Genomic DNA, 14,744 nt, shown 5'->3' with positions numbered 1-14,744 from the left:
GATGTAGCCGTTACTACGTGGTAGGAAATAATCAATAAAAATGGGAATTGAAACTTTTTATGTTTTTTACCACTTTCATTTGTAACTAACGTTACTGTACATTTTTAATAATTCTAGATTCTTATAGATACCTACACAAAAGTAATTCAAAGAAATAGGTGAACTTCCATGCGTTTGCATACGTAATCTAAAATGATATTTCATGTCATTGAGATTACAATTCACATCTACCATATCTATTCATCACGTTGTGAAATACATAACACTGTACCGTCACATGAACAGCGATATCAACAGTGTCTAGCGTTATTTTGAAAAGCGGTCGTCGTAAATGAAATCGAGTAAGCCATATTAGTAGACAGATTTGCATGAAAATATTACACGATTGAGTCACTACACCAGTATGTAACAGAACGTTCAATAACAACAATAAATAATGTAATCGTAATCCCTTTATATAGACTATCCATATAATTGAGCTTTTTATACAGCTTCATAGAGAAACTACTAGATGTCGCATTCATTGTTGTGTAAATGACATGACACTTTTGTCAAATTTGTTGTTATTTGTAGTTTTTGATAAACTTAATATTTTTCATTTTTAATTTGTAGCACCGTGGATAAACACAATGCCTGAACTGTCTCAGATTCGAAGTTTTAATCTTAAGGTAAATCATCGTCATATCACATTTACAAATCTCAAAGAATTTATTTCAGATAATATTTCTTATACACTTCATTTTTATATCCTTGAGTTCACTAGGAACATGGAGCTCTACGGGCTATCTCTTTTACAATAGTATCCTCACAATACTTTTAATTTGGGCTATTTACCACGAACAAAGTCACGAACCTGTCCAATTGGTAATTATGATGTAATAAACTGTTTGAAAAGCACTGTAATATAAATCTTTCAGGCTATCGTGGTTAACGCATGTTCCATAGTTTTAGACATTCTGCTTCTCGTGATGGCATTTCCCAGCAATCCCAATTATTGTAAGTACTCGGTATTTCTTTCTACTTGCAGAGAGCCTTAAGTATTTTTGTTTTAGCTGCAAGGGAAAAATTTTCTGCTGCCATGGCCATTCTGCATTTGATCATACGCCCCTTCAGCTCAATAGTTCTTATCAGGAATCTGGAAGAGCGAAGCGGCTCTACAGGTAACTTCTTTCAATAATCCTAACGGAATTTCAACACCGGTAGTTGTGATGGTCTGTCAGAGCATATTATGGTATATATCTTCTTCACCGTTTATTTTAGATTTAATGGCTATGGCTCATTTATTACAATCCTTTATCTGGAGTACCCAAGGGATTGAATCTAGGAGCCATGTTATTCTTGTTATTTATTGTTAACCTTAGTAATTATGTCGATTGAAATAAGTTATTTTTTGCAGATGATTTATTAATATATTCATTGCATCGACAGTTATAAAATATACAGAAGTGGTGTGAAGTCAACAAACTATCTCTTAATGCACTAAATCAAATGTAAAGTAGTGGCTTATAGTAGGAAAATGTCAGTTATTGAGTAAAATTATAAATTAGATACCATTCCACTGTCACTTAGTATCTCAATGAAAGATATCGGTGTATATTTTGACCAAAATTTTATTTTTCTAACCATATTTGAATAAAAATAAGTGAAGCTTTGAGAAGCTCATAGATTTATAGTTGGCGATTGTAGATCGTTTTCAAATATATATGCTCTAATCACTCCTTATGTAGCTTACGTAAGGTGGAAATTAGAATATGGCTCTGTTGTATGGTCTCCACTATATGTTTGCTATACCACATTGATTGAGAAAGTTCAAATTTTTTACTACAAAACTTTAAAATAAAGTCTTGAGGTATGCAGAAAACTTGTTTCGTCTCTTATGAATCTCTGTATGCCTCATTTTAGAACTAGAATTACAATAGTGTTTATTATGAGGGTATATAATATCTCGTTTTATTATTTTTATGGGAAAGAAAGTTTTTGGCTTTCTACTACTTCATCTTGATACAAAAAAAAAGTTGTGGGAATCTTCCAAAGAAAGGAAGTAATCAATTTGAAAATAGTAACTATATACATGTAACTTTCAGACATAAACTGGAAGAAAGTACTCCCGAAACAGCTACTTTCATATTAACATTGAATTACACGAAAGAAAAAAAAATCTTTCGAAACAAATACTTTTATATGAACACTGAATTATACAGAAGATACTTTTCTCTACTCAGTTTGTATTCCAAACATTCGTTATGGAATGAAATCAGATATCAATCACAAGAGTTCTACTTCAAATGAATGGTAAATTGCACTTACATGGAACACTGTCATCCTCACTGGTATACATCGATGTTTCGCCGTAAGACACTTGCCTTAAAGCTCTTCAGTACCAAATTGGATAACATTATAGAAAATACACACAATTCATTCTTGAATTACGATTTTTAATGTCACAGAATAAGTTTAATCTACTTATGTCATTGATGACATTCATTCACCTGTTTCTTTATGTTCTTCATTTCTCAAATTGTAACTTTTTGGTATAAGTACCTCATTTATTTTGTTCAACATACCTAGTTGACCCTGTATATGGTTTTTAATTGTTGGGTTATGTTATTTACATTTAGCTACTCTTTCAATGTTCCATAACATGGTTTGACAGATCAAGTTCGACTGCTGGCAAGTTAATGAAGTTTAGGTCAACTCGTTTTAACACTTGCTATTGTTTTTTTAAAGGTGTTTTAACTGGTATTTTGGGAGGAGGAGGAGGAGGAGGACACGATGAAAACTACGAGGATATTGACAGAGGGACTGTACCCCACTCCAACCAAGGATACGACTTTACCAATGCACAGGCAATTTAATTCGGCACAGTATTGCCTACCCAGTCACTTTTAAATGGTAATAATAAGTTTAAAGTGAACTGAAAACATGCTGTACAAAGTTTTCTGTATTGCCATATTGTCTTTGATGTAGGTGTAATGTTTCTGAAGTAATACTAATTTATTAAGATCAATATCGAATATTAAAAATTACTCTTTCACAAATAATAACGTGGCATCTTCAGTACCATTGAGTCTCTTAGAAAATTGTAATATAGGTACCCTGGCCGACAATGAAATTATTGTACACGGTGTCATTCAGTTGTGTCTAGGGTCAGAAATTAGAAATTCGGAACGAGGGTATAGTTCATAGGAGGTGATATCTCTAATGAAAAAACAATTCCACCGATTAAGACATTTTCATTTCAACAATATACCATAAGCGACCATTTGCTTTCAAAATGGAGGCTTGGGGGCCATTTTCCTCAAATTCAATATGGCGCACTATGACGTCATCTACGGAAATATTCTTAAACAACATTAAGACGTCCAGGAGATTCATAGTTATCTCTTAATAGGTTTACATGGGAACATTAAAAGAATTAAAGAGAAACCTAAACCGATCTTAAGGGAGATTGACGAAAAATTGAGCGACAGCGAAAAAACACAAGAGTCACAGCTGAGATATTTGAGGATGTATAACTCTAAAATTGTAGATAATTGCGTTGGTCGATTAAAATCCACGATGAAGTGCACACACTGTGGAAACTCGTCAGTAACCTTTGATGCTACTTGGGATTTGTCTTTTCTCATTCCACAAAGAACTGGCCAATTGAGTTTGTCACAACGCTTGGATTCCTTCACAAGAAAGGCAACTTTGGATGGAGATGAATAAACAACGTGTTTGAGGTGCAAGGAAAGAAGAAAATGCACAAAGTCCCTGTCAATCCATGCTTTCCTGTACTTGAGTTATTTATTTAAAAAAAAATCCAACGTAAAGATTTAAACGCAAATCGAATGCTACCATTGAATTTCCTCCAGAAGGATTAGATATGAGGAATTATGCAGCAGACAATGTGGCTCCTTGTCGCTATAATCTATATTCACTTTCAAATAACAGTGGGACTACTTACAGCAGACATTACACAGCATACTGCAGACATCCCTACAATGGAACTTGTACTGAATACAACGATTTGCACACGTTACAAATATCACCAAAATTGCCTGTGAGTGGAGAGGCATATGTCCTCTTTTCGAAGGCTTTCAAGCCGGAAATATAGTGACACTGAAAACCTCGGCCCTGAAAGCATTAACCATTTTGTCAACCAAGGAACACTTTTCTTCATTTCAGATTAAAGACACTCGTGAAGAAGTTATTGTATAGCGAAACACTTGTTGCGTTTTTGTAAAACTGTTTAGCTAAAATCTCACAATAAAGTGTTCTTGATTATGTTATGGATTTTCATCAAGTATCAACTGATTTCATCACATATATAAAAATTCAAGAACTGAAACTTTCCACCATTTCACGTACTCCCAATCAATTTTTTTAATTGTCATTTTTGACATTTGTAAATAACGATGAGATTGGAACCTTTGGTGTGAAAATTTTCTTCTCCTGAGGACGTCGAGTGCAAAAATATCAGTTTGGTGAATTGAAGGGGTTATATTTTTTAGGAGTCATTACTTTTCATCCTTTTTTTTTTTTTGTTTTTTGGTATCAAGATGGAGTAGTAGAAAGCCAAAAACTTTTATTCCCAATCGGTTTGGTGTTAGGGCAATTGATCTCGAAAAAAGTTATTCATTTGTAAAGAATATTATCTCAATATGAAGTGTTATTTTTTAATATCATATACCTCTTGCACTACAAAAAAATATTATGCGGTTCATTTTTCTGTGCCAGTGAAAAAATGAATGTTCCTGGCGAATTGTGTCTACTGTTTCTAACTACATTTACTTAAATTATGGTGCCGCCATATTGAGTTTGGACTCCTACACCGTCATTTAAACAATTAGTCACTTGTGTTATATTGTTGAAAAAAGAGTTCTGTGTCCTGTCGAATGTTCTAAAAAGTATACAGGGTTCAAAACCGAAATAGCTTTTCAATTGTTTTTTTCATCAGAAATACCGGCTTTATTTCGAATTTGTTTCTTTAGAAACAACCGAATGGCACTATGTACAATAATGTCGTCAGCGGATATATTTGATTTGATGACTCACCTTTTATGTAAATAATTTAATCTTGCTTTCTGTGTTACTCATATCTATATAAGAATGTAAACTATATTATTACTACTGATATCTAATATTTAGTGAATAATATCCAGTGAGAGATTTTGTGTTCCTGTTTTGAATAAATTGTGATATATAATGGTGTTTTTTCCCTGTTTCCTAATAGTAAAAGGTAATAAATGCTCATTATGAATAAAAAACGTCAACAGAGTGCTCAAACAAAATTTTGTGATTTCATCATGATTTGCCACAGCTTGTATAGGCGAGTTTATAATACTTCACCGGGTCCACCCTATTTCGGTATCACAAAAAAGATTTTATGAGCGTTCAGGTAGTTTTATACCTGCAGTGGCGTGCGTTTGGGCATTTAATCAAAAATATTGTTGTTTCAAAAGTTTAGTCCATTTTTATGAGTTTACTTTCAACTATAATATACTGTGAATACTTATTCAATTCAATCGAAATAAGCGCCATTTGAATCAGTGCTCTTTGTTAACATAACGCAAGTCGGTTAATTCTGTCAGCGTGGGAGCTGACGCCCAGTTCTTCTGCCATTTCACGCACCGTTTGTGATGGATCAGTCTCCATTAGGGTTCTCAAATCCTCCTCCTGGATTACTGTAGGTCCACCACTTAGGGAAACATCTTCCAAGCTAAAATCTCCAGAATGAAATTTCACAAATCAACTTTGAACTATCTTTGCCAAATGCCTGTTTCGGCAGCGCTGTTGAATTTCAATTCTTACAGAAAAAATGTTCAAAAATCACTTTAACATCATATTTAATACAATACAATTTGCATACAGTATCGATAAAACTAACTTAGACAGAACCACCACTGAATTCTAGGTGTCCATTTTGATTATCAACTTACTTTTAATAATCACATTGATTTTGTTGTTAACTCTGCCTATTGCTCCCACGGTTTTATTGCCAGAAATTGAAGGAATTTCAATATGGTATCTGTTACTTCTCTATATTGCAGCTCAGTAAGCTCAAAGTTAGAATATGGATCCTTGATATGGAATCCCATTTTTGATCATCATACAGCCAATTGGAATAAATTCATTATTTCGGTTACAGTACATATTTTAACAAAATCTTGAAAAACGCAAATTTAAATTATAATTTGACATATTTCGATGGACGGGTACAACCCCCAATGTTTTAAATGGGAAGTATAGGCTTGTGATGAATTGTTTAAAGGATTTCTTTATTCTCTATTCAAAAATGTTATCGCTTTCAAATTTACTGCAACAATTACCGAAATTCGATAAGATACACTCAAAACTTATTGCAATATGCATGTTGATGTATTGATAATTAGAAATTAAACAAAAACCATTGCAATGTTTTTTAGATGGTATCCTTTAAAAAACTAAATAATTTCCGCGGCAACGTTAGTTCAAAACACCTTGTCAACTTGTTTTGTATTCACTGCAACTGTTGTTGGTGTTTTAATTCAAGTTTAAAGTTCGTTAACTTCAAGTCTGACAAATGGTTAGATTAACGGAAATGCCTAAAATAACAGTTTCATAAATGATTGGTTAAGGAGATGAAACCCGAACACAACAGGAAGTAGCTCGCCTATTTCATGAGAAATTTCCTAATTTACCATCCATATATCAAGGAACAATAAGCAAAATAGAGAAGTAGTATCGCGAGCTTGGTCATGTGGGGCAGATATCGGTGTATAGGGAGACGAGGACCGATTGAATAGCCAGCGCGATCACCTGATCCTTCATCATTAGATTTCTTTTTATGAGGATATGTAAAGAGCAATGTGTACAAAACTAAACCTTCAGATTGCGATTAGGTCGGTCACGCCTGGTATGTTAAACAATGTAAGAAGACAGTTTTATTTGAGATTAGGATATTGCCAAGGTTCGCAGTGAACATTTTGAACATCTACTTCGTTAACATCTCCACAGTTCTTTTTCGTATTCTACATTTCATTACGTTTCGCATTACATTTCAGTTTTTGAGTGTATTTTATCGAATTTCCTACCTCCTAATTATACCACGCCGCCCATGCTATACAAAGAAACTGCCGACGTTCGGTAACTATTTGATTTTGATGCCATTCGAATTGACTTCGTACGTACTATAGTTAATGTACATAACATCAATATTAGAGCCGAGTTTTTCAGCCGAGCTTAGTAAAGCTTAGTGCGTGATATACCGAGAATACGGGGCAGTGATGCTTTCTGATAGGTTTGGATTAGGCATGAAACTGAAATGAAACTACTTTGTAGCAAAAATTATTCTATTTACTACAAAAAATCTTAAAACTAGTGAAAACTGTGATACCAGCATGAAACAGTAAGATTAAACAACCAATACTAGAGTTGTCAGACCTATTCTTTTTAGGAATGATAATATTTTGACAATAAATAATGTGTTAAACTGAATTTTTCCGTTAGCCAGCTGTCATCTCCCTTATGAAAAACAACCTCAAGTAGAATTGCAAGGTATTATTAAATTTCATCTCGTAACATCTCATTATTATTGTCAAAACATTAGTTTCACTAAAATGACGAAGGTCCGGATATCTTGGAATAAAATTGTGAAATATCAAATAAATATCTATTGTCGAATGGAAACTGAAAGACCAAAAGTTTCGTCCACCTCGACCTACTATCCCGGTTTTTATTCTCTTTAATCGTGACTCCGACCGTGAAAGCCCATGTTTTTATAACAAACTATCTATTCCTACAAAAAATAAGGATTCATACAAATTTACAAGAAAGTTTGTCAAGTTGAATTGTGATTGGTCTGGAATGTTTCGGAAATTTAATTTTTATACTTTGAAAAATACAACATAAAAATCTGATGTAGAAGGAAGTTCAGAAAGTTATAACAGATGTTGGGTTTACTTCTTTGTACAACCTAGACCGTGCACATTAAAAAAAATTATATACCAGGGTATCAAAAAGTTACTACACAGACTGATCTAAATTTGGTATACACCATTATTAATTTGGTCATTATTGGTAATAAAAATAGTTCAATTTTACACTCATCAAAAAGCAACAGGTAGCAGAGGATAGCGTTGACGCAGGCAATTAAAAAAGCACAACAAAGATGGCAAAACTCCAAAACTGGACCGTACAAACGGACTCCGTTATAAGGGAACTAGGTAAGAAGGTATTAGAGACTTGTCTTCCGCCGGATGAATTGAAAATCCCTAGCGATAACTAGGGGAATCGCAGCATAGGCAGTGAACGTGTTAATGAGTATAAAAGTGCTGCTAGTTTAAGATTCGTATCTCCACTTGCGTCCGACTCATTATCGAAAGCTGGCGTGTTCAATCCCCACTTTCTGCAACGTTACATGGCTGACGAACTGTGAATAGCCATGATGCTCCTCAGGTGGATTGGGAAGCTAATAAATTGCCTATCCCAGAACTTGGGTGAACACAAACAAACTTACACTTCAATCAACAAACAAGATTCGTTACTAGCTCTTCCATAAACATACCAACATTTGATGAAAGTCATACACAGAGATGTATTTTCTATCACGGTCCAAAATTATTCAATCTTCTGCCTGTTAACATGAGAAACAATTCCAATCTCAATACATTCAAAAAATCAATCAAAACATTCATTATGTTCAATACCGAACTTCTCGATTTATTCGTAAATTCTGTAAATTAATTAATCGAAATGTGTGTATATAGATATAAGACAGTTAATTGCATATAATTGAATACCCTGAGTGGTAGATGGAAAGCACAACACAAGTACTTTAGTTACTTAGGTGCATCCATCCTCACACTGAGCGTAATAAAATTGTATATATAAACTGTAAAAATGATGACCTATAAATAAATCTTGAATTTTAATGGCCAAAGTAGTCAATGCCGATGACACAAATAAAATTAGCGCCCTCTTACTTAGTTCACACTGTATATTCCGGAGAATCTAATTCATCATACAAAGAAGAAATGTAAATTTTTGTCAGTAATTTTTGTACGCTTCTGCCAATTCTGATGTTTTTTATATGGAAATTTAGGCGGTCATTGGTCCTCCGAAAGAAAAGAAGACTGTACCTAAGACAATAAAATAAATGATCTTAGATACAACTTATGAATTCCTAAATCGAACACGTTTCAGCTAAAATTTCATACAAGGTGAGACCAAATATCAAAAAAGTATTTTATATATTTTACCTTAGCATGAGATCTTAAAGCAAGTTTACCAAAAAAACAACATAAAGTCCAACACCGTCTCAACCTTTATTCATCAACAGAAACATCCTAACCTAACTTAAAACTACTTCACAGTTCCGAGAGTCGGTTCGACATAGACTCCAACAGTCCCAATGCGAAATTTTCCAAATCAACAAAAAAAAAAGAACACATTGCGCTATTAGCATTGGAAGTAGCGTTGAGCGAATTCAGTCTAAACGTCAAAAGAACTGATCCTAATCCCAAAGCTATTTCTATGACTAGAGTCTATGAATATAACGTTTACACATATCGTTTTTATTGGTTGATCCTATCAGGTCGGTTAAAAACAACCAGATCGAGAATATAAGTGGTTGTTTTTGAAATATTCGCCGAAAACTAGAATTGTCATATTTCGTTTTTTTGGCTCTACCGTCTCCATTTCGAATGATATAAAAAGAAAGCCAGAGGAACTTTCAATGCTGTTTTATATTAAGTATAAAATCCTGACAGTAGCAGCATTATCCATATTGGAAACTATATGCCTGATGAGAAAACACATCAACGGCTTCGCAGCCACCCAATCCAATTATAGTAGTCGGCAGACAGAAAACATTAGATAACCTATTCCAACCTCAAACTTTGTCGAAGACTCTCTTACATACTGTTGAAAATCATGCCCGAAAGAAAATAACGCCGGCCGCCACTGGTAACCATAAAGAAAACGTGACGTAGTTAAGAGCCCGCCACTCGAGAAGCAGCGAGAATAATGCTACCGACTTCGACAGAACTTCGGTGAAATTTCTACAACATTCGATTACGATATTTAAAGGCTAGCCACGAGGATATCGAGACAGTCAAGTGGACGTTACAGTGCGGTACGTGAAGTGATCTAATAAGGCGATAGACATGTTTGTTGTATTTAAAGCGAAATAAAGTTAAGTTTGATTATTCAGTGTAGTCAATTATTGGTGAACCCAAGGAGAGAAATGTAACTGTACAATAGTTGTAAAATATATAATAATCTACCACTGGAGATAAGGAAAATTAAAAGCTCAACACTCAGAAAAGTATTGAAAACTTTACTCACTGAGAAACCATACTACTGCATCGCTGACTTTTTTAATGAAACATTTCAAATCAAATTCAATTGCAATACTAAAGTGATCTTGTGTTAGTGTGATTACCCTAGTCTGATGTAGAATTTGATATGATGCACCTTCATTTATTCTTTCATTTACTACGTTAGGACTAATTTATGTTTTGTTATATATCGTTTTAAATTATTAAGGTTTCATCTTCTGACTGATATGTGTCTATTTTTTGAACTACTAACATAAGATACACTGCGCCACTTCTTTATTCTAAAACAAACCAATATACAATGTGATGTTTTGTTCATTAAATTTCACCATCAACTTTTTTTTTTTTTTTTTTAATATGGACATGTATTGTTCTACATAGCTGAATTTGTTATTACAGTGGCTACAAGAATCTATGGGAAAACCTAGAAACATAATGGTTTATATCAGATTATAAAAAATATGAAACAGTTTGGAAAGTTCCTTTGCCTTTTTTTTGTACCATTCGAAATGGAGGCAGTAGAGCCAAACAACATAATTCGACAATTCTAGTTTTTAGCGAATATTTCAAAAACAGCCACTGATAATCTCGATCTGAAAAGAAATTACTCTGGTTTCCCGAAATAGAAGACTTTTGTTCAATTCAACCGACCTTGTAGGTCTTACCGTTTCCGATATAGCAATAATGGGATCAGCAAAAAAACATCCTGTATAGTGAAGGCACATACGACTTTGATTACTGAATTGAAAAATTTAAAAACTCCACGTTATAATGAAATGCTTTCATTATTTTATCAATGTTTTCAGCCCATGAAACATTGTTCAAAAGATTGAACTTGAATTAATTTAAAAAATAGGCTATAGTCTTTCTTAAAAAAAGGTCAGTTTGAAATGAATGTAACAGAACCAATTGTTCATTTCACTTCCAAAAAAACAAATTTTATTCAATTGTTGCTAGAAATGGACATAGAAATGAACTATTTATTCAAATGTTGGAAAGGTACATTTGAACTACTGTAACAAGAATTAAAATACTTTCCTCTACAATCTAGTTCGTCTGTATTCAATAACTTTGTGGACAAACTGAGATATTTAATTAAGATATTATGGAAATAGGTAATGAAAATGATGTTTTATTAGATCAACAACTGAAAATTTGCAGTATAATTGAATGAACAGAATAAAGATGTAGGATTGGGAAAAGAAGGAAAAAAACTATGAAAGTCAGTTAATAGAAGTAGAAGTTCTGTATTGGAAAAACCTTTCAAGGCTTTTATACCAAAATATGAGAACTGGAAAACATAGGAGAAGCTGTTACAGTAATCTGACATATTTTCACATCCAGAATTCCAATAGCCAGGCAAACTAAGAACATCATACAAAAATAGGCATTGAAAAATACCACTGAAGGATCAGGGCAATACTACATCAGTCCGAAGTAACTGAATTGAATTCTACCTAATCTGACAAGATATCTCCAAACGTAGTGGAATTGTCTAGGCTTCTGAGTTGGGTGGAGGTGCTACACGTCAGGAGAGCTCAGACAGCAAAGTTGTATCAATCTCATCTGGATCTTACGGAGAGCACGAATCAAAGATGTGCATACGAATCAAAGATGTGCATACCAGTTGAGGAAGAAGTCATATTCCAGCATCAATAGAACCACGGAACATATATAAAAATTCTTTTGAACATTGAGAAAATGACTCGCTCTGAGAAGAAAGTGAAAGTGAGTGATTTACAACACAGAGCTCAGAAAGATTCACTTTGTTTATAGGAAGCATACCAAATATGTACTGAAGCTAATAGTTCTTCCAAAATTTGGATTCATTGAAGTCTGAGACTTTATTATTTCATATTCCACTGTATTTTTCTCAGTTGTGACAATTAAGTCATTTTGTTTTTAATTGTACAATCAACTAGTTTTTTTCAGTATTGTAAAGGCTGATTTTTTTTTATTAAAAAACAAATTTTTGGGCTGTAAAGAGCTATATCCCAAGGCAGATTACAAAAATAAAAGCAATATCACAAGATCAAGTCAAATTCACAAGTGAAAACTTGAATTTTTTACCTTTCTGGGGATTTTTACCATTTACAATATGAAAAATTAAAAACTGTAATGGAGAACTTTATACTGCGGTAGAAAGTATACATTTCTGATGTGAAATGAAAATAATGAACAATCGGCAAATCCCCCTACATCAGATAAACTAAGTAATCATTTCAAATACAAAGAATGAATGGAGTCAAGAACAAATTCATTGGAAATTATAATTGCAAAAGACAACTTTGAACAATGTATCAATTGGTTTCGGCGTGGAGGTTTGGCAGATACTTCGAAAGATCAAGAATAAGTGAGACAAAAATTTAAAGACAGAGCCAGTAATAAAAAAATCGACTCATTACACTCATATGGATGTAACCCCCCTTCTATGAGTTGATGGTAATAAAATTGTATAACAATTAGCTTTACAAAGAGTACTAATACTAACTTTTGCTTTGTCCTCTCCCCGAGATTATATTTATATCTCAACGGTCTAATTACATAATTTCTCAAGAATCTTACAAAGTCTATGGAAGGGAACATATCTAACACTAGTATTAGGTAAAAAGAAAGGATTCTTTAAAAATGAGAGAAATCAAAATGAACTAAGACAATGGTAATAATGGAATTAGATATCTAATCAAATATATGAATCTCTTTAGTTTGAAAACTGTGTTTATGTCGAAGCCGCAGAATATAAATGATTTATAGGATCTTCAATGTACAGGATGTACATTGCAGATTCGCCACTTTTGGAAGCATATCTATTGGGACGACTAAAAGATTGGTCCATGAAAGGATTCAAGAGCATAGGACGATACACTGCTGGTTATGACATAGAAATAAGTCAGAATGGAATAATAAATACAATCTCAGGGAGCAAAAAACCTGTTTGTATTTTAGAGGATGTTAATCACTGAGCCATAAAAAAAAGGCCAGTTTGAAATGAATGTAAAAGAACCAATTGTTCATTTCACTTCCAAAAAAAACAAATTTTTTTCAAATGTTGGAAAGGTACATTTGAACTACTGGAACAAGAATTAAAATATTTTCCTATACAATCTAGTTCGTCTGTATTCGATAACTTTGTGGACAAACTGAGATATTTAATTACGATATTATGGAAATAGGTAATGGAATATAAATATATCAGAATATAAATGATAATAATAATAAATACAATCTCAGGGAGTAAAAAACCTGTTTGTATTTCAGAGAATGTTAATCACAGAGTCATTCCATGTTAAATCAACCAATTGGCTGGATCAAGACCTCTTGTTTCTATATAATTTTTGATTTGTTGCAAAGAATATTGATTATCAAAAATGTTGAGTCCTTAGAGCGTTTAGTTTTCAAGTTATCAAAGGTGAAAAATGTGGAAAAAAATCATAATTTTGACTCCGCTATCTCAGGTAGAAATTCACGTAAAGCATTCAACCAGATATCATTTTCTTCAGCTTTAAAAGACCTTCAACTTGATATACAATATGTAAGGGTTGAACTAAAATAGTTTTTTTACAATCAAAAAGGGCCCCTTTAATTTCCAAAGAATATAGATCGGTAGATAAATAGATAGATCTTCATTGAGTTAAGATATCCTAATATATGTATGTGAAGAATATCGGCACCCGAGTAACAGGTACTGCAGACGAATTGGGGAAGATTAACGAACCGGTCATGGAAAAACTAAATGAATAATTTAATTTCTCGTTTACTTCTTCCATATTCGAGCTGTCTTCCCTACGGTTGAAATTATTCTTATGTTTATGTATTTCTATGGTTTCTCTGAATAGTTTCGAAAGAGAACTCAAACATCAACATGAAATGGATACTGGCACTTCATAGTACAAAGATTATCCCACTAATTGAAGAAGTTTCGGACCAATCAGGTACAAGGGCAGTCGGTCGTCTGACACCTTGTCCCATTATAAGTACAAACACAACCAGGACCGTGCATTACAGCAAGGCAGATCAATTTGACCATTGCCGCATTGTCTTTGATGTCTGCCGCAGTAGCAAAGGAAACGTCAAGTATGAAAACCTGCAGACTATTCGACAATTTGTTAGACACCGGCCGTGGAAACCCACATACCACTCTTCATTTTAATCATCTAGTGCTACGTTACCATTTTTTCAATTTGTTGCTATCATGTTTTATATTTCCGTTAGTCCTTAGCTCGTACAAGTTTCTCAACTTCTGAGAGTTGTCGTTCGTATGGGGGCGGCAGCTGATTAATGGAAAAACAGATTTTTAACACATTTTGATGCAGAGTATGGAAGATTTATGATTGAGACTTTTATATTGTCTCTAAATCTCTGAAGCTCTGTGATTGGCTAAGACTAGATACCCTCAAAACAGTCTACAAATATACACGAGATCCTGAATACTCCAACCAAATT

General features: G+C 33.4%; 1 protein-coding gene and 1 long non-coding RNA gene across 3 annotated transcripts; one reads left to right on the top strand and one right to left on the bottom strand.

Moving 5' to 3' along the window:
• The first annotated feature begins 250 nt into the window (after window positions 1-250).
• LOC111511434 (type-1 angiotensin II receptor-associated protein) lies at window positions 251-5,188 on the top strand. Of its 2 annotated transcripts, none has more exons than XM_023167448.2 (6): window positions 251-341; window positions 613-668; window positions 718-864; window positions 918-996; window positions 1,053-1,160; window positions 2,728-5,188. In XM_023167448.2, the coding sequence occupies exons 1-6, from the start codon at window positions 332-334 to the stop codon at window positions 2,853-2,855; spliced, it is 528 nt and encodes a 175-aa protein (XP_023023216.2). In that variant the 5' UTR covers window positions 251-331; the 3' UTR covers window positions 2,856-5,188. The 2 variants fall into 2 exon arrangements, with proteins under 2 accessions (XP_023023216.2, XP_074030650.1); XM_074174549.1 differs by lacking the exon at window positions 251-341 and adding an exon at window positions 342-401.
• A 4,080-nt stretch (window positions 5,189-9,268) lies between these two features.
• LOC141481987 (uncharacterized) lies at window positions 9,269-14,389 on the bottom strand. The gene is made up of 2 exons (XR_012465280.1): window positions 13,545-14,389; window positions 9,269-13,232 (listed from the first exon to the last, which is right to left on the bottom strand). It is a non-coding gene; the product is annotated as an uncharacterized lncRNA (long non-coding RNA).
• Between the last annotated feature and the right edge of the window lie 355 nt (window positions 14,390-14,744).

This window comes from Leptinotarsa decemlineata, unplaced genomic scaffold (assembly GCF_025532065.1).
Source record: "Leptinotarsa decemlineata unplaced genomic scaffold, Ldec_3_MD MMD2_tig00000591_RagTag_RagTag, whole genome shotgun sequence".
NCBI lineage: Eukaryota > Metazoa > Arthropoda > Insecta > Coleoptera > Chrysomelidae > Leptinotarsa > Leptinotarsa decemlineata.
This window is presented reverse-complemented; position numbering and strand designations above follow the sequence as displayed.